The following is a 26,283-nucleotide window of genomic DNA, read 5'->3' as shown; positions in this document are numbered from 1 at the left end:
TAGTGGTTTCTTTTGCTGTGAAGAAGCTTTTTAATTTGATGTAGTCCCATAGGTTTATACTTGCCTTAGTCTTCCTTGTAATTGGATTCGTTTCATTGAAAATGTCTTTAAAATTTATGCGGAAAAGAGTTCTGCCAATATTTTCCTCTAAGTATCTGATAGTTTGTGGTCTAACATCCAAGTCCTTGATCCACTTGGAATTTACTTTTGTATTTGGTGAAATACAGTGATTCAGTTTCATTCTTCTGCATGTTTCAACCCATTGTTTCCAACACCATTTGTTGAAGAGACTCTGCTTCCCCCATATAATAGTCTGGGCCCCTTTGTCAAAGATTAGATGTCCATACGTGTGGGGCCTCATTTCTGGGCTCTCAATTCTATTCCACTGGTCAGTGTGTCTGTTCATGTTCCAGTACCAAGCAGTTTTGATGACAATGGCCCTATAATACAGTTTGAGATCTGGCAGTGTGATGCCTCCGGTTCTGTTCTTTTTTCTCAAGATCGTTTTGGCAATTCTAGGTCTTTTCTGGTTCCAGATAAACATTTGTAGCATTTTTTCTATTCTCCTAAAAAATGTGCTTGGGATCTTGATGGGGACAGCATTAAATTTGTAGATGGCTCTGGGTAATATATTCGTTTTGATGATGTTAATTCTTCCAACCCATGAACATGGAATATCTTTCCACTTCTTTGTGTCTTTTTCAGTTTCTTTGAGTAGTGACTCATAATTTTCAGTATACAAGTCTTTCACTTCTTTGGTTAGGTTTATTCCTAGATATTTTATAGTTTTTGTTGCTATAGAAAAAGGAACTGATTTCTGGATTTCAATTTCTTCTAACTTAGTGTTTGCATAGAGGAATGCCACTGACTTTTGAATGTTAATTTTATAGCCTGACACATTACTGTATTGCCTGATGATTTCCAAAAGCTTCTTGCTGGATTCCTTAGGTTTTTCCATGTATACTATCATGTCATCTGCAAATAAGGAGAGTTTGACTTCTTCTCTTCCAATCTGTATGCCTTTAATTCCTTGCTCCTGCCTGATTGCTATGGCAAGAACTTCCAACACTATGTTGAATAGTAATGGTGATAGTGGGCAGCCCTGTCTATTACCTGATCTGAGGGGAAATGCTTCCAGTTTTTCACCATTGAGTATGATGTTGGCTGTAGGTTTGCTATATATAGACTCCACTATCTTCAGGAATTTTCCATCTATTCCTATTTTTTGTAGTGTTTTGATCATAAAGGGATGTTGTATTTTGTCAAAGGCTTTCTCTGCATCTATTGATATGACCATGTGGTTTTTGGTCTTGCTTTTGTTGATGTGGTGGATCACATTGATTGACTTACGTATATTAAACCAACCTTGCATGCCTGGGATAAACCCCACTTGGTCATGATGAACAATTTTTTTGATATACTGCTGTATCCGGTTGGCTAGAATTTTGTTCAATATTTTCGCATCTATGTTCATCAGAGATAATGGTCTGTAGTTTTCTTTTTTGGTTGTGTCCCTGTCTGCTTTTGGTATCAGGGTGATGTTGGCTTCATAGAAGCTGGCAGGGAGTATTCCAGTGTCTTCAATCTTCTGGAAGACTTTTAAAAGTAGAGGTATTAGTTCTTCTTTGAAAGTTTTGTAGAATTCATTTGTAAAACCATCTGGTCCAGGACTTTTATTTTTGGGAATATTTTTGATAACTGTTTCAATTTCATTAGCTGTGATGGGCCTGTTCATGTTATCCACTTCCTCTTTACTTAGTTTTGGAAGTTGGTAGGTATCTAGGAAATCATTCATTTCTTCCAGGTTCTCTAGCTTGGTGGCATATAGTTGTTCATAGAAGCCTCGCATGATATGTTGAATTTCTGCAGTGTCTGTTGTGATTTCTCCTCTTTCATTTACTATCCGATTTATTTGGGTCTTCTCCCTTCCTTTTTTGTTTTGTGAGTCTGGCTAAAGGTTTGTCGATTTTGTTTACTCTTTCGAAGAACCAACATTTACTTTCATTGATCTTTTGTATGGTTTTCCTATTCTCAATGTTATTTATTTCTGCCCTAACTTTAGTAATTTCTGTCCTTCTGGTTGCTTTAGGATTCCTTTGTTGTTCTTCTTCTAGGTCTTTGAGATGTGCAATCAGGCTGTTTATTTGTGCCTTTTCTTGTTTCCTAATGTGTGCTTGTATAGCTATGAACTTCCCTCTTAGGACTGCTTTAGCTGTGTCCCAAATATTTTGATAGCTTGTGTCTTCATTTTCATTGAACTCTCGAAACATTTTGATTTCTTCCTTGATTTCCTCTTTGACCCAGAAGTTGTTAAGAAGTGTACTGTTGAGCTTCCACATTTTGGCACTGTTACTAATCTTTTGTTGATTGTTAAATGTTAGTTTAATTCCACTGTGGTCTGAGAAGATGCTTCGGATGATTTCAGTGCTCTTGAATAGGCTGATGCTGTCTTTGTGGCCTAACGTATGGTCTATCCTTGAGAATGATCCATGTGGATTTGAGTAAAATGTGTATTCCAGTTTCTTGGGATGAATGACTCTGAAAATGTCCAATAGTTCTAGTTTATCTATCTCTTCATTTAGCTCCCTTATGTCTTTACTGATTTTCTGCCTGGATGATCTGTCAAGTTGAGATAGTGGGGTGTTGAAGTCCCCTACTATGATTGTGTTACTGTTAATATATTGTTGTAGCTCTTTCAGTAGAAGTTTGATGTATTTAGATGGCTTCTCATTGGGTGCATAGATATTAATAATTGTTAAGTCCTCTTGATTGACTGATCCTCTGAGCATTAAGTAGTGTCCATTCCTATCTTTTTTAATCTTATCTATTTTAAAGTCTATCATGTCAGATATGAGAATAGCTGTTCCTGCCCTTTTTTGTGGGCCATTGGCTTGAATGATAGTTTTCCATCCTTTCACTTTAAGTCTGTGTTTGTCTTGTTGAGTTAGGTGAGTTTCCTGTAGACAACATATTGTTGGGTTGTGTTTTCTGATCCATCTTCCTACTCTGTGTCTTTTAATAGGTGAATTCAGGCCATTGACATTTATTGATATCAAAGATTGAAGATATTTTAACGCCATTCTTGTAGAGTTTTAGAGTGTTTTGATATATGTCCTATTTGTGGTGGTCTGACTGTTTATAGGAGACCTTTCAGAACTTCTTTCAGGGCAGGCTTGGTGATGGTTGCTTCCTTCAACTGTTGCTTGTCTGAGAAGGTTTTGATGCGTCCATCTAGTCTGAATGACAGTCTAGCAGGATATAGTATTCTTGGCTGAAAGCCTTTCTCATTGAGCACTCGATAGATATCTTGCCATTCTCTTCTGGCCTGTAGTGTTTGTATGGAGAAGTCTGCTGCTAATCTTACAGGTTTTCCTTTGTAGGTGACTCTTTGTTTTTCTCTTGCAGCCTTGAGGATCCTTTCTTTATCCTTATTCCTTTCCAATCTAAGTATGACATGTCTTGGTGTCTTTAGGTCTGGGTTAATTCTGTTTGGGACCCTCTGGGCTTCTTGAATCTTTATGTCTTTGGTGTTGTCTAGACTAGAGAAATTTTCAGCTATTATGGCCTGGAGAACGCTTTCTTCCTCCCCTTCTCTTTCTTCCTCTGGTAAGCCAATAATGCGTATATTGTTTCTTTTGAAGTCATCCCATAGGACTCTGTTGTTGTTTTCAGCATCTCTTAATCTCTTTTTGAGATCTCTTACTTCTTTTTTAGTTGTCTCTAATTCATCCTCAATCTTGCTAATTCTGTCTTCAGCCTCATTGATTCTATTCTCTCTGCCCTCTACTGCTTTCTGGAGTTCATCTATTTTGTTGCCCTGCTCTGATACTGTTTTAGCTTGTTCAGCTAGTTGCCTTCTTAGCTCAGCGATTTCAGCTTTCAGCTCTCTAATAACCATGAGATAATTAGAATTTTCTTCCATATTCTCATTTGTTGTTCCTGCATTTCTGATTACAATTTTTTCAAATTCTTTACTCACTCCTGTTATTATTTCCTTAGCTAATGTTTGGATCTTGAACTCGTTGTTTTGTGCTTCACCCTCTGGAGGACTTTTAGCTGGACTCTTGTCCTGTTCGAGTCTCCAATATTTTTTCTTGTTGTTTTAACCATTTTAAATAAGTTAACAGTTTTTTCAATCCCTGAGTTGGAGTTCAGTGGTGTAAAAGCCTTTTTTTTTTCCCCTGTAGGCTATGGGAGCCTGAGGGCTTTTAAACTATCAATAGGCTTCTTAGCTTAATCACTGACTCCTGACCAAGAGATAAAGCAGGGTGTGGCAGAGATAATCTAGTGGTTATGCAAAGAGACTTTCACAGCCCCTCAGCTATGCCACCGAGGTATAGGTCTTCTGAGTTTCCCGGTTAGATCTCTGTACCCTGGTGTCCCTCCCTGTTGCTGCTCCAGATTCTGAGGGTAGTAGCAATGGAGACTCAGAGTTGCACTTGGTGAGTCTCTGGGGAGTCCTTTCCTCCCTTCAGCTGTCCCCTTGTTGGTGGAGCAGACTGAAGGTGGTGTCTCCACTGACAAACTGTCGAACTGTTAGCAGTCACTTAATCTCTCCTTAGGCCCCTCTCTCCTCTCTGTCACCAGCCACGCGTGTTTGTACTCACGGGTGATTTACTGGGTTTCTGTGGTCATTCTAGTCCTGTCTTGTTTCGGTCCGGGTGGTCTCCTTTGGTATTCCTAGTTGATCCGGGAGAGGAGAGGAGAGGAGAGGAGAGGAGAGGAGAGGAGAGGAGAGGAGAGGAGAGGAGAGGAGAGGAGAGGAGAGGAGAGGAGAGGAGAGGAGAGGAGAGAAAGCGATCTGCTGCTCGTAGCTCCGCCTCCGGAAGTCGAATCAATAGATGTTTTTTAAAACTTTCTGAGGAAAGAAACACCATTTAAGTTCTAGTTATTTTATAAAGTTAATAGGAAAATAAGTGTTGTTCTGAGAAGTGGATGTGTTGTCACCGAGTGTCTTATTTAAATCTTGTGTAAAAGTGATTGTTTCAGCACTGAATGTTAAGAACACTTAACACTGAAGGAAGACACATAACTATTTCATCCCCGAATTGCTAGGCATATAATTTGGTGTAAACTATGTACCGGTGAACACGTATTATTATCATTCTTTAGATGACTTTGGAAAAGCATGCAGCACAAGGGCTTTTCTTATTAAATGCCAGAACTAAGACAATGTGAACTTAATGTTTTTATAGACATTTTTGTTTTCTCTGTCATAAAATTAAAACTGCATTTAAAAAAATTCAAAAATATTTATTATTTCTTAATTGCATAGGAGAGTCCCCTCTCTTCAGAATTCCAATGTCAGATTATTATTATTATTGCCTCCAGTGTTATTGCTGGAGCTCTGTGCCTGCACTAAGAATCCACTGCTCCTGGAGGCCATTTTTTCCCTTTTTTGTTGCTGTTGTTATCATTGCTGCTGTTGTTGGATAGGATAGAGAGAAATGGAGAGAGGAGGGGAAGGCAGAGGGGGAGAGAAAGATAGACGTCTGCAGACCTGCTTCACCTCTTGCAAAGTGACCCCCCTGCAGGTGGGGAGCTGGGGACTCGAACTGGGATCCTTGCGCCAGTCCTTGAACTTTGCGCCACATGCGCTTAACCCCCTGTGCTACCTGCCCAGCCCCCAGATTATTATTTTTTGACATACAGGAACCTATAAATTTACCGTGTCACTTGCTCTCAGGCCACATTTTCCATCCATCCATCCATCCAGAGAGAGAACCACCACCACCAGCAGCGCTGCTGCCAGTGTCCTGGCACTCTGTGTGGTGCTGGGGCTCCAACATGAACAAAGGCAGGGCAGGTGCCCTGCTCTGTGGCTGCTCTTCCAGTCCCGTCCACTTTAGCTTCTTTTTTTTTTTTTTTAATATTTATTTTCCCTTTTTGTTGTCCTTGTTATTTTTGTAGTTGTTGTTATTGCTGTTGTCGCTGTTGGATAGGACAGAGAGAAATTGAGAGAGTTGGGGAAGACAGAGTTGGGGAGAGAAAGACGGACACCTGCAGACCTGCTTCACCGCCTATGAAGTGACCTCCCTGTAGGTGGGGAGTCGAGGCCTCAAACCCCATTTCAGTTTCTAAGGAACTGAAGGTGACAGGTGGAACTGGAGCTGTAGATGACCTTCCCAAGCTGCCCTGCCTCTCATCTCTCATCTCCATTCTTCCCTTTACCTTGCGGACCCTACGCACATGCACACACACAGTGGGCGTGTGTCCCTGCTTCGCAGGCATGAGCACCACGCTTTTCTCTGAAGCGGCGGCCTGTGACCTGTCCCTGCAGGTAAACATGGCTGTCATCCATCATCACTGTAGATACACCGCAGGCATCTCTACACCCCCTGCCAGCCAGTGCTTCAGTTACTTCCAGCATTTCTCTGTGACATGCATGGTGCCGAACGCCAGTGAACATGGGGCCTGTGTGTTGGAATTCCTGCAGGGCCGATATGCATGGGGCGAGGATGGGATATGTGATAACAAAATTTTACTCTCTGTGGGTGTGAGGTCACGGTAGCATGTCTTTGCAGCTGGGGAGAGTCACTGACTTTGTGCCCCAATGCCATGAATTGTCAACCCGGTTAGCTGAAAAGTCTTTATATTAGTGAATGACTAATGCAGAGAAAAGTGTATTTTTAAAAAGAATGTTTTATAGACTTGGCAGAATTTTATTTATTATTCTTTTTTCCCTACCAGGTTTATCACTGGGGCTCATTTCTGGCACTACGAATCCACCACTCTTGGTTTTTGTTTGTTTGTTTGTTTTTCCCCCCCTCCTTTTTATTATACTTGACAGGGCAGAGAGAAATTGAGAGGGGAGGTGAAATAGAGAGGGGGAGAGAGAGAGAGGGGAAGAGAGAGAGACACCGGTGGACATGCTTCACCGCTTGTGAAGTGTCCCCCTTGCAGATGGGGAGCAAGGGGTTCGAACCAGTTCCTTGCACATGGTAATGTGTGCTTAGTTGGGCATGCCACCTCCATTCCCTAGAATTTTTTTATACAGTAGCCCATCAAGTAACAGTAAGGTTTACAACTGGAGGCATCTTTGGTTCAGTGAAATATATTTTTCCCCATTTCATGAGTAAAACTCCCCTGATTACATCTCAGATAAATAAGTGTCAGGGATTCTTCAGAGTGCTCAGAAAAAGGATCATTATATACTTTCCCTTGGCAAATCCTTTGACTTTCTTGATCCTGTTAGTCATTTTACAAAATATCTGCTGGATGTGAGATCACTTTTTTTTTAAATTAAGTTTTTATTTATTTATTTTCCTTTTTGTTGCCCTTGTTTAACATTGTTGTGGTTATTAATGTCGTTGTTGGATAGGACAGAGAGAAATGGAGAGAGGAGAGGAAGACTGAGAGAGGGAGAGAAAGACAGACACCTGCAGACCTGCTTCACCGCTTGTGAAGTGACTCCCTTGCAGGTGGGGAGCCGGGGGCTCGAACTGGGATCCTTACGCAGGTCCTGGCGATTTACGCCATGTGTGCTTTACCCGCTGCGCCACCGCCCGACTCCCGTGAGATCGCTTTCATATGATCACAAGTAGAAAACAGTTGACTTACCACAGGCTATACTGAATATTGGCTGATGGCTAAGAGCATCGGCTCTGTAGCTAGACTGGCAGTCTGAGGCACAGTTCTCTTGTTCTTAGCTGCATGCCTTTAACATATACCAGATTGCTTCCAGTTTGGCAGAGTTGTGACAATAAGTGTGCTTTGTGCAGAGCATTATTGTTTACGTTAAAGGACTCTCAGAAAAGCACTCAGATCAGCTCCTGGCCCATCAGCGCCACATGACAGCTAGCTGTTACTGTGTTGAGAGTTGCCAGGGGCAGTGCTCTTTCTAACTAAAAACCAGTTAACCTTTGTAAAGCCAACGCAATCTTAAGATTCAAAGACTTTATTTAGCCAAAGTTAAAGTTAAATGAACCCACCATTTCCAATGGGTGGTACAGTTAATTAGATGAAATCACGATGATCCTCAGCTTAACATACTATGGAGCCAGTGCCTGTCTGATTTATCACACGCTCAAAGGTGCAGCCGCCTCAACTGTGGTTTAGGACCTCCACGCACAAGCTGTCCGAGGATTGAGTCTCCAGGCTGCATTCCTGAGCTTCCATCTATCTGATCAGCGTTCTCCCAGAGCCTTCCTCCTCTTCCTCCTCCTCCTCCTCTGTGTGTGTGTGAGCTGTGTGTATGGAAAGTAGCAGTGAGCTTCAAAGAGCCGTGTCCTGCCAGTGGGACTGCAGGCCTCCAGAAGAGAGCAGGTCCAGCAGGCAGCCTGAGCCCTGGCGCCTGGAGGCCAAGGAGTGGGGAAGAAGCAAAGCGTGTAGGTCCACGAGACTGTTGAGGAAAGATCTGTGGCAGTTTGAAGCTGATTGGTAACTTACTCACTCATTTATGTAGGCAACTGCTTAAAATGTGGCTGCTTTAGGAGGTCTGGAGGTAGTGCAGCGGATTAAGCGCACGTGGCATAAAGCGCTAGGACCAGTGTAAGGATCCTGGTTCGAGCCCCCGGCTCCCCACCTGCAGGGGGTTGCTTCACAAGTGGTGAAGCAGGTCTGCAGGTGTCTATCTTTCTCTCCCTCTCTCTGTCTTCCCCTCCTCTCTTGATTTCTCTCTGTCCTATCCAACAACAACGCCAGTAATGAGGACAATAATAACAATAAACAACAGGGGCAACAAAATGGGAAAAATGGCCTCCAGGAGCAGTGGATTAGTAGTGCAGGCACTGAGCCCCAGCAATAACCCTGGAGGCAAAAAACAAACAAACAAAAAAACAGTGAGGCTGCTTCAGTGATAATTAACATACATTTAAGATCAGTTTTGCTTTCTTAAAACACAAATTATCTACTTTTTGTGTCAAGAACTGGTTAATACATATACATATATTAGTACTAATGAGATTTTACGTGTAAACTTACATTATTTTCAAATTGAATGCATTGAAGGAGGGAAGAATTTGTACACAGATGACAAAATGTAAACAAAAAATATGAAGCTTCTTGAGAAGGCGAGCTGAGTGATTGATCTGAGGGACTGTGGGCGCAGTTAGCACTCTCAGCCTACTCTTCTCTGAGGCCCCTTTTCCTGTCACCTGCCTTTACTTAGCAGTTTCTTTTTAGGGGTATTGACCACAGGGTAATTTTCTGTTGAAAGTTCTGACTAATAGACAGGAGCTTGTTTGTCCAGGCATAGATGAGATTCCAGAACAGTTGCTCAGTTCCAAGGGATTCGTTGCTATCATTCCTGCTGCTCAAGTATGTATTCAGATTATTCTATCACAGTGTTTATCTGAAGTCTAGGAAAAAGCATATTGTGCTGGAAAGATTTCCCTGTATGGTAAAATTCTGTTCATAATCTCTCTCTTTCTCTGCCTCCTCAAGTCTCTTGGCCATAGGTAAAAATGAACACTGCTGCAATGGTAAGACATAACTTATTTAAAAAGTTTCAGTGTGGTGATTTGCAATCCTTTGAGACCTGACTTTATTTCAACCCTTCTGAATTTATTTATTTATTTTGCCTGCAGAGTTCTTGCTGGGGCTCCGTGCCTGCACCATGAATCCACTGCTCCTGGAGGCTATTTTTTTCCCCATTTGTTGCCCTTGGTTTTTTTTTTTTTCAGCCTTGTTGTGGTTATTATTATTGTTGTTGATGTCATTGTTGGATAGGACAGAGAGAAATGGAGAGAGGAGGGGAGGCAGAAGGGGAGAGAAAGATAGACACCTGCAGACCTGCTTCACCGCCTGTGAAGCAACTCCCCTGCAGGTGGAGAGCCAGGGGCTCGAACCGGGATCCTTACATCTATCCTTTTGCTTTGTGCCACGTGTGCTTAACCCGCTGCACTACCACCCAACTCCCTTGAATTTATTTTTTTAAGTGTTCTCTCTTTTTTTGCTTTCTCACCTTTTGTTCCCCTTGTAGTTTTTTGTTGTAGTTATTATTATTGTTGTTATTGATGTCATTGTTGGATAGGACAGAGAAAAATGGAAAGAGGAGGGGAAGACAGAGGGGGGAGAGAAAGATAGACACCTGCAGACCAGCTTCATTGCCTGTGAAGTGACCCCCCTGCAGGTGGGGAGCTGGGGGCTCGAACCAGGATCCTTATGCCGGTCCTTGTGCTTCGTGCCACACATGCTTAACCCGATGCGCTACCGCCCGACCTCCACTTCTGAATTTATTAATTCAACTTTTCATTATTTGGATGGGGTGGTGGGAGGAACCTGATCCCTAAAGGGAGGGTGTTCTTCTTCACTGTTAAGGAGCAAGGCAGTTGGCGTAGGGTTACTTAGAGCATGCTGTCATGAAAGTACTTGAAGTCTGCGTTTTGTGTTAAAATCTGTAATGGAATTAATTGACTGGGGGTGGGATGGCCATTAAGTTCTCAGAGGCTGTTTAAAAAGAATGCTTCAGACTATTTTTAAGCCAAGGGAATATGTTTTTGAATAAGCGAATGAGTTCTGTGTGTCAGTCAGTCACTCTTCTTTGCATATTGGCCTTCCTTTAGCCCCTACAGTTTGTGGGGTATAGCTATGGCTGTCCCCATTTTACAGGTGAGAGAAACTGTGGCACAGGGTGGCTAAAGCAAACCACTCAGACATCTAATTTTAGAGTAGTTAGTGCGGCATTAGATTGTAGCACTGGGTATATAGAAACGCTGACTACTAGGCTGGGCAAATCTGACAATACTTGTAGCTAAGAATATTTTGGACTGTTTCCTTTGATTACTTTTATCGTTGTCTAAGGATAAGCCAGTAATTTGGGAGAGCTTGTAGAGTATGGTGTTTGTTTTTTCGACTTTAGTGTTTTGTACTTAAGAGCTGTCATTGATAACATTTCAGACAGAATATATTCTACAGACTTGCTCTCTCTCCAGGTCGCTTCTTCTCTTAGACAAGGGCCTACTTTGTTTCACTAGCATTATTTGTGATTCATGGGAAGAATTTTAATAACAGAAATCACCCAGGCCTACTACCCCGACTGCCAAGCATTAATAAAAAACAAGACATGTTAATTAACTAAGTCGCCACCTGGGTTGTAGGTAATCAAGTGTATAATCGAAGGCTATAGAAAGAATCCTATCAGAAATCATCGTGATGTTAGAATCTTTCTTACTAAACTAAGGCCAGTAACTGAACATTCCCAGTGGGGGAAGGTGAGATGTTGATGGAAAATATTAACAAAGTCATTATGTTCAAATATAATTACACACTTAATATCCTACTTGTCAAGACTTGCTTCTGAAATACCAGTTTGAACAATTAAGGGATGTGTAAAGATCATTCTTCATATGTATTCCAAAAATAATTAGCTTGCTGAAAATGTCACTACCTCTTTATAATGGAGCTGAACGCCACAGAGTGATGAGCTGACAGTGCAGACGGGCACCTTGCTGAATGAAGTCTGAAGCTCTTCATTCTTAGCTAAACTCTGAGACCTGTTGGGAAATCCTGGACATATTTTTATTTCACACTGGACTCTTCCCGACAGTATCTGTTTTAAGTCTGCCTCATCCCCATCAGCCTGAGTTTTCCCGGTGATTGTGAGTGGAAGAACACATTTCCCAGCCAGAGGAGAGACTCGTGAGTGACCTGGGTCAGACCCGCCTTGAGCGCCACCCGTGCATAGCCTGTCGCTTGTGCTGTGGCTTTGCCTTGCAGAATTCTTCAGTACCCCACAGGTGCTTGATGGCACTCACCACCAGCATCTTCATTATTCTCTCTTTTGACTTGTTCTAATTACATGGCTGACACGATTATCTGGCCAAGTAGGAGCTGCCTCCTGGCTGCCTTGGCTTCTCCCCATGGCCACAGTGGTTTGCTGTGTCGGTGCAGTGAACACCTGCTTCTGGTTTACAAATGGAGCCCTGTTGGGGCGGGCGGCTATTGTTCCCTTTTAGAAGGTCACACAGCGAATAAATGCCAAGAGTTCTTCCAAGTGCAGGAACTCAGACTTAATGATTATTTTACCAGGAGAATATGTTGACTGGGAATGGCCATGAGAGTTGAGAAATAAATAACACTGAAAGGAACTGTTAGATACAATTAGATACTTAGTTTATCAGAAAAGAACATGGTTTTGTTAGAGTGCAAAATCAGTGGCACAGAGTACAGAGCTGACCATGTGGACACATAGGGTGTAGTCAGGAGCACTTGAGGAAGGTGCCCCACTCGAGTCCGCATGCGCTGGCTCAACACACGCACCAGCCCTGGGTCTCAGACCTGTGAGCTCTGCAGTTCCCCAGTTGCCAGATCACCAAATCACCACATCACGGCAGTCAGATCGTGCTTTGAATGTGCGGAGGGGAGGTGTGCTGCCGGCAGCCCTGAGTAGGAACCTGCACGGGCGGCTGCTTGTGTCCACCGCGGGGGCTTTACAAGAATCACTGCTTTAAAATACAGTAAATACAATCCACTTTGTTGTTTGATCAGTGAAATAGATCAACGAAAAACTGAATCTGGGGGAGTCAGGCTGTAGCGCAGCAGGTTAAGCGCAGGTGGCGCAAAGCACAAGGACCGGCAGAAGGATCCCGGTTCGAACCCCGGCTCCCCACCTGCAGGGGAGTCGCTTCACAGGCGGTGAAGCAGGTCTGCAGGTGTCTATCTTTCTCTCCTCCTCTCTGTCTTCCCCTCCTCTCTCCATTTCTCTCTGTCCTATCCAACAACGACAACAACAATAATAACTACAACGATAAAACAACAAGGGCAACAAAAGGGAATAAATAAATAAATAAAATAAATATTAAAAAAAAAACTGAATCTGAAAGAATTCGAGAAGGTGTGTTACTGAGTTTAAAGTGCTGAAAGCCACTGGAAGAAAACCTCAAAAAGAAACTGTGGCCTGGGAGGTGGTGCAGGAAGCAGAAGATGGCCTTGCAGGTGATCCAGAGGCCTGGGTGGCCTGGGCTCCACCCCGAGCGTCCAGCAGAGCAGGGTGGCGCTTTGTGATAGACAGACAGACAGACAGACAAACTGGCTGGGTACTGGATCTCCCAATGAGTGGAGCGCTCACGTTGCTGTGGATGAGGATCTGGTGTGGAGGTGGGGGGAGGGTGAGGGAGAGCTTCACAAGTAGTGGGCAGTGTTGGAGGTGTCTCTCCTTCTCTCCCCCCCTCTTTCTCCCTCTCTTTTCCATTTATATTTCTCTCTGTCTGTTCCCCTCTATAAAACAAACAAACAAGCAAGCAAGCAAAAGTCATTGGAGCAGTCTAGGCACCAAGCCCGGCAATAATCTTGGTGGCAAAAAAATGAAAGGAAATCAAGCGCACATCCTTATTACATATATATCAACACAGGCGAGGTAGAGACCACCATGATAGTGTGTGCACGTGCGCACATGCTTCACCTGTCGCACACTGCCCTGCGATTGACCCTTTTTACTTATATCAGTTTGTAAGTTCTCCTTTTTTTTTTCTTTTTGGATAAATACACCCTTTGAACTGGGCAGTAGTGCAGCCGGTTAAGCGCATGTGGTGCAAAGCGCAAGGACCGGCATAAGGATCTTGGTTCAAGCCCCTGGCTCCCCACCTGCAGGGGAGTCGCTTCACAGGCCGTGAAGCAGGTCTGCAGGTGTCTGTCTTTCTCTCTCCCTCTCTGTCTTTCCCTCCTCTCTCCATTTCTCTCTGTCCTATCTAGCAACGACATCAGTAATAACTACAACAATGAAAAGAAAGGGCAACAAAAGGGAAAAATAAATAAATATTTAAAAAAAAATAAGAGAGTCGAGTGGTAGTGCAGTTGGTTAAGTGCACGTGGTGCAAAGCGCAAGGACTGGCATAAGGATCTTGGTTCGAGCCCCCAGCTCCCCACCTGCAGGGGAGCTGCTTCATAGGCAGTGAAACAGGTCTGCAGTTGTCTGTCTTTCCCTTCCTCTATTTCTCTCTGTCCTATCTAACAAAGCTGATATCAATAACAACAATAACTACAACAATAATAAAACAAGGACAACAAAAGGGAAAATAAATAATAGAATAAAATAAATGAAAGCCTTTGAGCTGTAGTGATAGAATTTTTAGTAGTTGGTAATTATTGCTCTGGGATCCTAAATCAATTATATTTGCATATGTGACAGACTCTTAAGTCTAGCCTTCAGGAATCCCAGTTGGTTTGTGTTTCTCATTTGTTCAAGAAATCAAAACGGCTGAGTGCTTCAAGTCCCAGCTCCTCCTTCAGTGTCCTTCGTGGTCTGGTCCAGTCCGTCTAGTCTCCACTATCCACCCTGTTAAGTTTATCAAACCTTCATTGAGTCCTTATACTTACTGTAGGACGTTACTTTGCTGTGCAAAACCATGTCCTGCCTTTCTCCGCAACCAACACTGTGCGTATTTTGCTTTGTAATGAAAGTATGACGCACTGTGGTGGTGCAGCTGTTACCTCCATAAGGTCTCTGAGTTACAAAACCACGGTGCAGTGGCTTTCAGACCTATTTTTACTAGGCAGAATATGCTTTTTATTAGTGGCTCGAATACCACACATAGTTCCTTTGGTGAAGACATTTTCTTTTTTTTTTTAATTTTTTTAAATTAATTTTATTTTTGAGAGATGAAGAGAGGAGAGAGAGAGAAACACCAGAGCACTGCTCAGCTCAGGCTTATGGTGGTGCGGGGGATTGAACCTGGGACTTAGGAGCCTCAGGCATGAGAGTCTGTTTGCATAACCATTATGCTGTCTCCCCCACCCTGGTGAAGACATTTTCTAAAACGTTGAGCTACTTAAAAGAAAAACAAAATAAGCAAGCCAACAAAAGCTCACTGACAAACAGTATCATAGCCTCTGGATTTCGAGTAGTCATCTTGGTTGAAAGGGCTTTATTCTAAAACCCTTCACCCGTCACATAGAGAACAAATGTGCTTAGACTCCGGTGATTGTAGGCTGCTCACCTGCATGGCTGTGCAGTGTTGGAACCCTGTATGTGAATGAGAGGTGGGCCATTAATAATCTTCCAGGAACTCATTTTTCATTTTTTCGTGTTCTGCCCTGTAAAGCCAGTGACATCCCACAGTGATCAGTAGACCAGTTATGTCTGCACAAACTCCCTGCCTCAGAGGGGCGATACTGACTCAGTAAGGATCCTTGGACTAGGAGGTCAAGTGGTAGCGAAGCGGGTTAAGTACATGTGGCACAAAGCACAAAGGACTGGAGGAGTAAGGATCCCGATTCGACCTCCTGACTCCCCACCTGCAGGGGAGTCGCTTCACAGGCAGTGAAGCAGGTCTGCAGGTGTCTATCTTTCTCTCCCCCTCTCTGTCTTCCCCTCCTCTCTCCATTTCTCTCTGTCCTATTTAACAATGATGACAACAATAACTACAACAATAAAACAAGGGCAACAAAAGGGAATAAATAAATATTTAAAAAAACAAAAAATTATATATATATATTTAAAAAAGAATCCTTGGACTAGAGCTTTGTGGATGGAGAACTAATCAAAGAAGAGCCTAGCCTTGCCACCAGACTAGAAAGTGTCACAGAAAATTTAAAAAAAAAAAAAATCCAGCTTACTGTTTGTAAAGGATCTAGGGAGTGAGATTTCCTTTTGTAGATGAAAAGAGAAACATGTTAATGAGCAGGAGCCTTGGAGGACATGGTGGATGGGTGGGTGGGTGGGGGTGGAGCCAGGGAAGGCACGACTGGGTCAGATGAGGGGCCTCCTGGTCTGTATGGCCACAGATGGCTGAGGTCTGGAGCACCTTAACTTGCAGTGACAGAAGGAAACATTGCAAAAGAGATCTCAGAGAATTCCTCCAGAAACCCCTTAAAAATAAGGAAAGAGAAATGTTAACAGAGGAGGTAGCGTTATGCTATGTAAAAATACTTCTGTGCCTGAGGCTCCCGGGTCTCAAGTTCAGTCCCCAGCACCACTATAAACCAGAGCTGAACAGTGCTCTGGTAGGGGGAAAATAGAACTGCAGAGCCTCACGATTCAGTCAGTTCACAGCACCTTAAACTTTGTTTTAACTGTCTTAATTTACTTATTGGATAGAGCCTGTCAGAAACCGAGAGGGGACAGGGAGATAGAGAGGAAGAGAGACAGAGATGCCTGTGGCCCCACTTCACCACTGCAGTTGGGTACAGTCTTTCTTAATTGCAGTTCCCTCTAATTCCTGTGGTGTTCTGTGGAGTGACCCAGGACTCTCACAAGTTGACAACAGAATCAGCTGATTTTTTTTTTTCCTTTTTCTATTCCATCATTTCCTCCCTTTTACCAGAGCACTGCTCAGCTCTGGCTGGCTCATGGTCATGCACGAGAGTGAACCTGGGACTCTTGAGCTTCAGGCCCGAGAGCATTTTGTATAAACATCAGGCTGTTTCCTCCACTCTTGGTTCTGCGTCTTTATAATTTTTTTAAGTTGCAGTGCACTAAATGAGTTTCAGGACTGGTGAATATATTATAGTTGGTGGTTGGAAAGTCAAGTTGAGGATTTGTAGACAGCTACCTTAGGCAGAATTTTGACTGCACACCTCAGCAACTTTGTATGCTAAAGCTTGTTACTTAATTCTGTTTCCCTCTCCCTCTCCCTCTCCCTCTCCCTCTCCCTCTCCCTCTCCCTCTCCCTCTCCCTCTCCCTCTCCCTCTCTCTGTGTCTCTCACCAGGACTTAGCTGTAGCTTAAGGTGGTGTGGAGGATTGAACCTGGGACTTTGGAGCCTCAGGCAAAGAATCTCTTTACATCAACTTTACTCCATCTACCCCCCCTCCTCTAAAATAGTACTTGCTTAGTGTGATTTTTGTGACAATTACATGAAATACTTATAGTGCTTTACAATGTCATACACCTAAAAATGTCTATGTAATGATAGTAGCTGCTATCGCTGTCTCTTAAAATTTTAAAAAAATATTTATTCACTTATTTATTCCCTTTTGTTGCCCTTGTTTTCTTGTTGTAGTTATTGATGTCGTCATTTTTTTAAATATTTATTTTCCCTTTTGTTGCCCTTGTTTTTTATTGTTGTTGTAGTTATTATTGTTGTTATTATTGATGTTGTCATTGTTGGGTAGGACAGAGAGAAATGGAGAGAGGAGGGGAAGACAGAGAGATGGGAAGAGAGAGATAGACACCTGCAGACCTGCTTCACTGCCTGTGAAGCGACTCCCCTGCAGGTGGGTAGCCGGCGGCTCAAACCTGGGCCCTTAGGCCGGTCCTTGTGCTTTGTGCCACATGCGCTTAGCCTGCTGTGCTACCGCCCCGACTCCCTGTCTCTTAAAATGTTAAAAAGTGCACAGAGGCACTCACTTGTTTGATACTTACTTCTGTCCTCTCCTCCACCTTCTCTGCAGTTCCGCAGTTGGAGAAACAGCCATCTGTGGATTATAGGAGACACCCAGTGAGCTTTGATCTCTGATCCTAGGGAGCTAATCAGAATGCTTTTTATCTGCTTCAAGTTGTTGTTTTTGTTCGTTTTTTTATTTTTTATTTTTTGTAATGATGACGGACTTTATTTGGCCCCTTAAGACCTAACTACTTGCCTTTTTCTCTTTGGTAGTTTTCTGTTGGCCCCTGCCTGGAGTGCTCCACAGTCTACATTTGCTTCATTCTGTCTCCACAGTATAATGTGTTGCTGAGTGGCTTTCTGCTACATGACACGCTGCTTTTCTTTCTTTCTTTCTTTCTTTTTTTTAAAGTCTTTTTAAAAATATTTTTTAACATTTATTTATTTCCTTTTGTTGCCCTTGCTGTTTTATTGTTGTAGTTGTTATTGATGTCGTCATTGTTGGATAGGACAGAGAGAAGTGGAGAGAGGAGGGGAAGACAGAGAGGGGGACAGAGAGATAGATACCTGCAGACCTGCTTCACCACCTGTGAAGCCACTCCCCTGCAGGTGGGGAGCCAGAGGCTCCAACCGGGATCCTTCTGCCGGTCCTTGCACTTGCCGCCACTGTGCTCAACCCACTGCGCTACCGCCCAACTCCCTAAATTTGAAATTTTATACAGGTTTTTGGTACATATTTTGAGTAGCCCCATCCTCATTTCATTTGGTAAATAACTAGGAATGGAGTAGCTGAACATATGCTAAATTTTAGAAGCTTTTTCTACACAGCTGGATCATTTTTTATTCCTTCTGGCAATACGGGACATGCTCTTCAAATCCCAGTTACCACTTGTTATTGTCAGGTGTTTAATTTTATTCATTTTTTTTTGCCAGAGCGCTTCTCACCTCTGGCTTATGGTGGCGCTGGGATTGACCTGTGACTTTTGGTACCTCAGGCATGAAGGTCTTTGCATAGCCTTTGTGCTGTCTCCCCAGCCCAGTTTTAGTCATTAGTATAGGTGTGCGATGATGGTCCATTACAGCTTTGATTTCTTTTCCCTTAGTGAGTAACAATACTGAGTCTATTTTGCCTTGATGGGCCTTGGTGCCGGTGAGATTCCACTGCTTCCCCAACTCCAGTTTCAGAGACAGAGACAGGAAGCTCAGTGCTGCTCACCAGCCATGCTTGGTGTGCTTGGTGCTTCTGTGTGGCAGGCAGGAAGTGCTCAGGCTTGTGCATGAATATGTGTGCCCTGCTGGGCCATCTCTCCCTCTCTCTCCCCTTCTCTCCCCTCCTCCCCCGCTCTCCCCCCTGAATTTTCTTTGGTAAAGTATCAATTAAATAGAAAATCATCTTGATTTAACATTCCAGGCCAGGTGTTTCTGTTTCTGTGTTCCCTCAGATAGAGAGATAGTCAGAAGGCAGGAGGGACATCACAGTTTTGAAGCTTCTGCTAGTACAGGGATGGCTGGGCTTGAGCCTGGGCCATGCTCATGGCAAAGCAGGTGCACTATCCAGGGGAGCTGTTTGCTGGCCTTCGCCTTTTCTTGTTTGAGGCCTTTACTTGCTGAAGTGTTAGTGCTTTGAAATGAAGCTCTGGGAAAAGCATAGATCTCAGTGCAAATTTTCTAAAAATATTTATAATTTATTCCCTTTTGTTGCCCGTGTTGTTTTATTGTTGTAGTTATTATTGATGTTGTCGTCATTGTTGGATAGGACAGAGAGAAGTGGAGAGAGAAGGAGAAGACAGAGACCAGAGACGGGGAGAGAAAGACACCTGCAGACATGCTTCACCACCTGTGAAGCAATTTCCCTGCAGTTCCTTGCGCTTTGCGCCACCTGCGGTTAACCCGCTGTGCTACCGCCCGGCTCCTCACAGTGCAGATTAATAATGTTGGGGCCAGGGTGGTGCAACTGGTCGAGCACATGTTATAGTGTGCAAGGACCTGGGTTCGAGTCCCTTGTCCCCACTTCTAGAGGGAAAGCTTCACAAGTACTGAAGCAGGGCTGCAGGTACCTCTGTCTCTCTCCCTCTCTATCTTCCCCTTCCTTTCAATTTCTAGCGGCTGTTTCTATCCAATAAAAATAATAGTAAAAAATAATTAAAAAGAAGTTATGATTTTTTTTTTTTCTAACCACAGCCCAGCTCAGCAGGGTGTTGCAGGGGATTGAACCTGAAACCTTGGATTCACACGCATGAAAAATCTCTTTGCATAACCATTATGCTATCTACCCCCACCCTATTTTTTTCTGTTTGCAATGCAAAAATGTGTCCTGACTGTTTTTGAAGACTCAGTATTTCATTAAGAGACATTTTGGGGCTGGGCGGTGGAGCATCAGGACCAGTGGAGCTTGCTGCTGAGCATACTTATTGCCAGGTGCAAGGACCTGAGTTTGAGTCCCTACTCCCCACCTGTAGGGGGACACTTCACAAGCAGTGAAGTAGCTCTGCAGGCCTGCCTCTTTTCTGTCTACCTGCCTACCTGTCTGTCTGCCTGTCTCTTTCTCTCAATTTCTCTATGTCCTGTCAAATTAAAAAAAAAGGAAAAAATAAGAATAGTGGATTTATAGTGCCAGCACTGAGACCTAGCAGTAACCCCGGTGGCAGTTAAAAAAAGGAATAAGGGGGAACCACAGGGCTCTGAACTCCAATTCCATCAGGACCCAGAAAGAGAAGAGGAAAAAGGGAAGGACATTTACAAGTAGTAGTAGGTAAAAATGTGACTTAGAAAGGAAGAGAAGACAGGACCATCGGATAAAGATAGGCAAATATGTATGAGCATAGATAGTTATAGAAGTCACTGTCAGCCCCTGTCTGGGACCTGGGGAGAACTACTGCAGCTTCCAGTGGAGGGAATGGGGACACAGAACTCTGCTGGTGGGAAAGGTGTGGAATTAAACCCCTGTTAATCTTGTAATTTTGTCAGTCAATATTTAAGTCACTAAGAAAATTTTAAAACTGGGAAAAAAAAGATGTTATTTCACAAAATCTGACATTGTGGTTTCAGTGCCAAATGATTTTGACTCAGTTCATGTGCAACTTCACCTCTGATTCCTGTAAAATAAAGTATAGCTTTTACATGCCTATAGTCAGCTATAAAGGAATGAGAGTTGGGGAGAGAGATTAAGTAGCATCATTGCCATAAGTATAATTTTGGTCTCTACTCTTTTTTCCTTCTTGAACGCAAGGTTATAATTCTCAGAGAAAAACTTAAAAAGAATATTTAGGGTTCTGTGCATCTACCCCGTCTCCAAATAATTGCCAGCTATACTCTTTAATCTTGTTGACGTTGCGCCACTGGCCATGATAGTATCTGCTGGTTTGAAGAACCCTGCTCTTCCTCCTTCCCTCCCCCGTTAGGAGTATAACTTATTAGTTGGAAACATGAGTTAGGTAGAGGTATGAGAACCTAGAGTCAGAGAAAAAAGTCATCACAAGTTGTTTTTTAAATCAGGGCCAGTTTCTTCGATTTCTGTACATATATATATATATATATACATATATATTTATTTTCCCTTTTGTTGCCCTTGTTTTTTATTGTTGCTGTAGTTATTGTTGTTATTGATGTCATTGTTGTTTGATAGAACAGAGAGAAATGGAGAGAGGAGGGGAAGAGAAAGATAGACACCTGCAGACCTGCTTCACCGCCTGTGAAGCGACTCCCCTGCAGGTGGGGAGCCAGGGGCTCGAACCCGGATCCTTAACGCCGGTCCTTGCGCTTTGTGCCCCATGCACTTAACCCGCTGCGCTACCGCCCAACTCCGATTTCTGTATTCTTTACAAGTTTCTTCTACATATTCCATTTCCCATCTAGGACAGATTATTTCCCCATTGTACTGAATTGCCTACATGCCATTTTAGCCTCTTTTGCTTCCTTTTCCTCTTAGCCTGTACTCTGAATTGCTGCATTTCCCCCCCCAAATCAAATTGTGATCATGTTTTACTTATATTCCAGGGAATATAGAACATCTTTCTGTAATGTAATGAAAGGCCCAGGCATTCCGGGCTATTTATCATTCGCTTTCTTTTCACTTCTGTGAAGAATCTCGAGGGTGTGCAATCTCCTTAACTAGCCTTCAAGCTAATCTAAAGCGTTACCTTGCTACGGCTTCATGGTTCCTGGTAAAGAGCCATCTCTTTTCTGAGTAAGAAGAGTCCAGCGTGGTTTATACGTCACAGCAGTGGCAGGACCCACTTCACCTGGACTTTTCTCCTGTTGGTTCTCCAGCACTAGTTCCCACGTGGTTATGCTATGAGGGCCAGTGCATACTGCACAGTGTTGGCAGCTTTATAAGAGAGGACGGTGGACACTGGATTCAGAGGCTGATTTAAAAAAAAAAAAGGGCTTCCTCCCCAGACGGCTGTTCTCCAGTCCTAATTTGAGACACATGAGGCTGTCTCCCATACCCCACGTTGGGGGCCTGGTGTCTTTGAGCAGGACACTTAATTGCTGCTTTCCTCCTGTGTAGACACTTCATTGATCCTCTGGGTCAACACCGTGATTTTTAGTCTCCTTGTTCCCACACAGTCAGGACTGTGGTCCTTCCTGCTGAACTCTGCATTCATCTGCATCTCAGTATTTACAGAGCATTTCAGAGGTCTCTCACAGAACCCCCTAGGGTATTATTACATTGCTTAGGAACAGATAACCTATTCCATACAGGACATGATGAATAATTGGTAGTGATTAGCTTTCATGTAAAAACATTTGGCAGTCAGTTGCCAGCACTGATAAAGCTTTTTAGCATCACGGAGAGCTGTTACTAACGTTCCCATATGTTCCTTCAAGCTTGTGAGATTCTCTTATCTGTATCTGCACTTCCAGGTTAGCCCTTAAAGTTGTAAGTTTTCCTACACTCTGTCTGGAAGATGTAACAGACTGACAACAATAGCACACACACACACACACACACACACACACACACACACACACACACACACACTCTCTCTCTCTCTCTCTCTCTCTCTCTCATAGGGACTAGGTTCTGCTAAGCTAGGAAATAAATAGCTCTGGCATTAAATTCCGTGTCTGCCTCGTCTTCCCTAGTAGACTGTAAGCTGCATCTCTGTGCTGTCTCCTAGCACTCTGAAAGTTTAAAGTGTAACTAGAGAATGAGAGAACACTGCCTTTAAGTAAACCTTACTACTGTTGGTTCCAACTTAGAGGAAAGATGTCTTGGCAGCCGTGTGACTGGAAGGTCAGGTTTTGAGCAGGTAACTCAGTTTACAGGAATCAAATGTGCACACTGCCAGAGGAAACATTTCATTGTGTAAATTGGTTTCTGAATATACAAATATATATATTTAAAGATCTTGTTTATTTACTAATGAGACAGACAGATAGATAGATAACACCAGACATCACTGTGGTACATGTGCTGCCAGGGATTGAACTTGGGACCTCATGCTTGACAGTCCATTGCTTTATCCACTGTGCCACCTCCCGGACCACTGTAAAAATGTATTTTAATACTCGAATACATTTAGCAGATGTCAGAACAGTCTTAATGTGTGTGAAAATAAAGTAGAAACTCTTCTTTCTTTCAGTGTGTAGATGAGTATGAAGACGATGAAGCGGGTCAGAGAGAGCGGAAACGAGAAGACGCGATCACACAGCAAAACACCGTGCAGAATGAGGCCGCCAGCTTGTTAGACCCGGGAGGCTCCTATCTGCTACAGGCAAGTCTGCACTGCTTCCTGGATTCTTAAGCCAAGTCTTCCTTCCTTCCTACCTTTATTATTTACTTTCTTTCTTCCTTTCTCCCTTCCTTCCCTCTTTTTTTCTTCTTCATTTGTTGGTTAGAAACAGGTGGAAGGGGGAGAAAGAACGGGAGACAGAGACCCCTGCAGCCCTGGTTCGCCACACGTGAAGCTGCCCCCTGCAGGCGGGGCAGGGGATTGAACCTGGTCTTTGCACCTGGTGACCTGTGTGCTCAGCCCAATGTGCCACCACCGTCCCTCCTACCAGTCAGTATTTAAAAGTCTCAAGATGTCACTAGCAATTGCTACATTAGGAATTAATTATTTCTTTCTCCTTTTGGCACATCAGCTCCGTTTATGTTTTCAGAAGCTGGTCCTTACATCCAAATGCCCATCTTGACTTCAAAAGGAGTTTCTGCACTGTGTACATACACATTCTTGTTCATAAGAAAGGCTGAAATACAAACCCATAATTTTTTAGCATTAAGACGAAGGCAGCTTCACAGTGAGAGAGAAGGTATTTGGAAGTGGTTTGAAAATGGCAGTGTAAGACATTTTCTTCCCTCATGTTGGAGGCATGTCAAGGCTGTGGAGAGGCCACAGGTTTATATGACCCCTTTACCCAAGTTGCTGCTACTAGGACTGTGTGGAATCCCAGTGAACATCTTGTCAGCCAACGAGCGCTGCTGTGTTCACATAACCTCACGTGCTGTGCCCTTTGTGTAACTAACACACTTGAAATTAAAATATGTGCCTATCCTACTTAGGTTAAGAGTCAGCTGAAACCTGGTTTCAGTTGTTGGCTCGGGGAGATAGCATAGTGGCTATACAAAAGACTCAGGCCTGAGGCACCAAAGGTCCCAGGTTTAGTCCTTAGCACCACCGTTAGCCAGAGCTCAGTAGTGCTCTGTTAAAACGGTAGTTGGACCTACCCTATGATCCTGCAATTCCTCTCCTGGGGATATATCCTAAGGAACCCAACACATCCATCCAAAAAGATCTGTGTACACATATGTTCTTGGCAGCACAATTTGTAATAGCCAAAACCTGGAAGCAACCCAGGTGTCCAACAACAGATGAGTGGCTGAGCAAGTTGTGGCATATATATATATACAATGGAATACCACTCAGCTGTAAAAAAAAAAAAAATGGTGACTTCACCGTTTTCAACTGATCTTGGATGGACCTTGAAAAATTCATGTTAAGTGAAATAAGTCAGAAACAGAAGGATGAATATAGGATGATCTCACTCTCAGGCAGAAGTTGAAAAACAAGATCAGAAGAGAAAACTTAAGTAGAACTCGAACTGGAACTGGCGTATTGCACCAAAGTAAAAGACTCTGGGGTGGGTGGGTAGGGAGAATACAGATCCAAGAAGGATGACAGAGGACCTAGTGGGGGTTGTATTGTTATATGGGAAACTGGGGAATGTTATGCATGTACAAACTATTCTATTTACTGTTGAATGTAAAACATTAATTCCCCAATTAAAAAAAAAAATCTTAAAAAAAAAAAAAAAGAAAACGGTGGTTGGGGAGTCCAGTGGTAGTGCAGCAGGTTAAGTGCACATGGCACCAAGTACAAGGACCAGCATAAGGTTCCTGGTTCGAGCCCCTGGCTCCCCACCTGCAGTGGAGTCGCTTCACAGGCGTTGAAGCAGGTCTGTAGGTGTCTGTCTTTCTCTCCCCTCTCTCTGTCTCCCCCCCCCCCATTTCTCTCTGTCCTATCCAACAATGACAACATCAACAATAACTACAACAACAATAAAAACAACAAGGGCAACAAAAAGGAAATAAGTAATTTTTTTTTAAAAAAAGAAAATGCTGATTAAAAAAAAAAATCAAAGTCTTGGTTATTCTCTTACTCTGACACGCTCAGATGATATCAAGAGCAACTTTTAGAAAGAAGACCGACTGGTTTCTTTCTGTTGAATGAAGCCCTTTCCTTCTCAAAACACATACCTTAATTCCAGATGTACTCCAAGAGATGGAACATTCCCAGCTGTCTGCAAAACTATATGCCTATATAAAACTATATTGCCTATATAAAACTATATTGCCTATATAAAACTATATGCCTATATAAAACAATATTGGGCTGTCTGCAAAACTATATGCCTCATCCAGGTTGTCTGTGTGGCAGCAGTGTTTACAATATTGCTTTGTGTCACTCTTGGTTTTTGTCACTTTATTTCATTAGCAACTGGGCTATGACTCACAGGTGACCTCGGATATGCTAGTTTATATAAATGAGTATTGTCGTTTTCGCCGGGCTGGCTTCACGGGCACGGGCGGGTAACAGACGACCAGGGACTCATGGTTGAGCTGTATGCAGTATCTCTTTATTCATGCAGGACGCAGCACAATCTATACCAAGCTAGACTAAACTAACAACTAACTAAAACGAACAATGTTGTCTTTATATATACTTCCCAAGTAGGGTGTGAACAGGATGTGACGCAGAGAGGGTGGAGAGAAAAGTGACTGGTGAAAATCAGGGTGTGACAAGGAGAGGATCAGGGTGTGACAAGGAGAGGGGGTGGAGCAGGTGAGAATTCTACCACTAAACCACCAATGCTGTGGAGGGAAGGTGGTGCTTTATGTAAATGTAAAAGTGATTTATGTAAATAGACGGCAGTGGTTATGCAAATAGAATACAGTGGTTATGTAAATAGAATGCAGTGTTAAGCAGGGGTATTTAAACCAAATGAAACAGAAGGGGTTTTTAAAAGCAGAATTAGAAGATACCAACAGAGTATCATTTACAACCTCACTGCATTTAAATGCTCTCTCCAGTTTCCTTCACTCTTAAACACTTTCAGCCTTGCTTAGTCTTCTTTATTATTTCTTCTCCTCCTCCTCCTCCTCCCTCCCCCCCCCCCTTAGGGTTATCACTGGGGCCTGGTGCCAGTACTAAGAGACCCACTGCTCCTGGTAGCCATTTTATCCATTTTCTTGGACAGGATGGAAAGAAATTGAGAGGAGGGGGAGGTAGGGAGAGAGACAGAGAAAAATTGAGAGGGGCGGGGTAGATAGGGAGAGAAATAGAGACACCTGCAGTCCTGCTTCACTGCTTGTTAAATGACACCCCCCCCGCCCCCTGCAGGTGGGGAGCTCAGGGCTCAAACGGGGATCTTTGCGCTTTGTGCTATGTGCAGTTAACCGGTGCACCACCACCTGGCTCACTTCTTTATTATTTCTTTAAAAATCATTTTATTGGAGAAATAATGGGTTTTTTGTTTGTTTGTTTCATTTTGTTTCCAGAGTAATTATTGGGCCTTGGTGCCTGCACTACAAATCCACTGCTCCTGGAGGTTATTTTTTCCCTTTTGTTGCCCT

The 26,283-nt window shown here is 43.2% G+C and overlaps 1 protein-coding gene across 2 annotated transcripts in view; it reads left to right on the top strand.

Annotated features, from left to right (window-relative positions):
• PAWR (pro-apoptotic WT1 regulator) overlaps positions 1–26,283 on the top strand; it is a 91,051-nt gene that overhangs the window by 44,427 nt on the left and 20,341 nt on the right. Inside the window, exon 2 of one of the 2 annotated variants that reach the window (XM_007525659.3) lies at positions 22,793–22,924. The exons of the other annotated variant lie outside the window; for it this stretch is intronic. Within the exon in view, the coding sequence (XP_007525721.2) occupies positions 22,793–22,924 (132 nt within the window). The remainder of the gene's footprint in view (positions 1–22,792; positions 22,925–26,283) is intronic. 2 annotated transcript variants of the gene reach the window in all.

The sequence above is a fragment of the Erinaceus europaeus genome, chromosome 5, assembly GCF_950295315.1.
Source record: "Erinaceus europaeus chromosome 5, mEriEur2.1, whole genome shotgun sequence".
Classification (NCBI taxonomy): Eukaryota; Metazoa; Chordata; class Mammalia; order Eulipotyphla; family Erinaceidae; genus Erinaceus; species Erinaceus europaeus.
The sequence above is the reverse complement of the archived record's forward strand: the minus strand, read 5'-3'. Positions and strand labels throughout refer to the sequence as shown.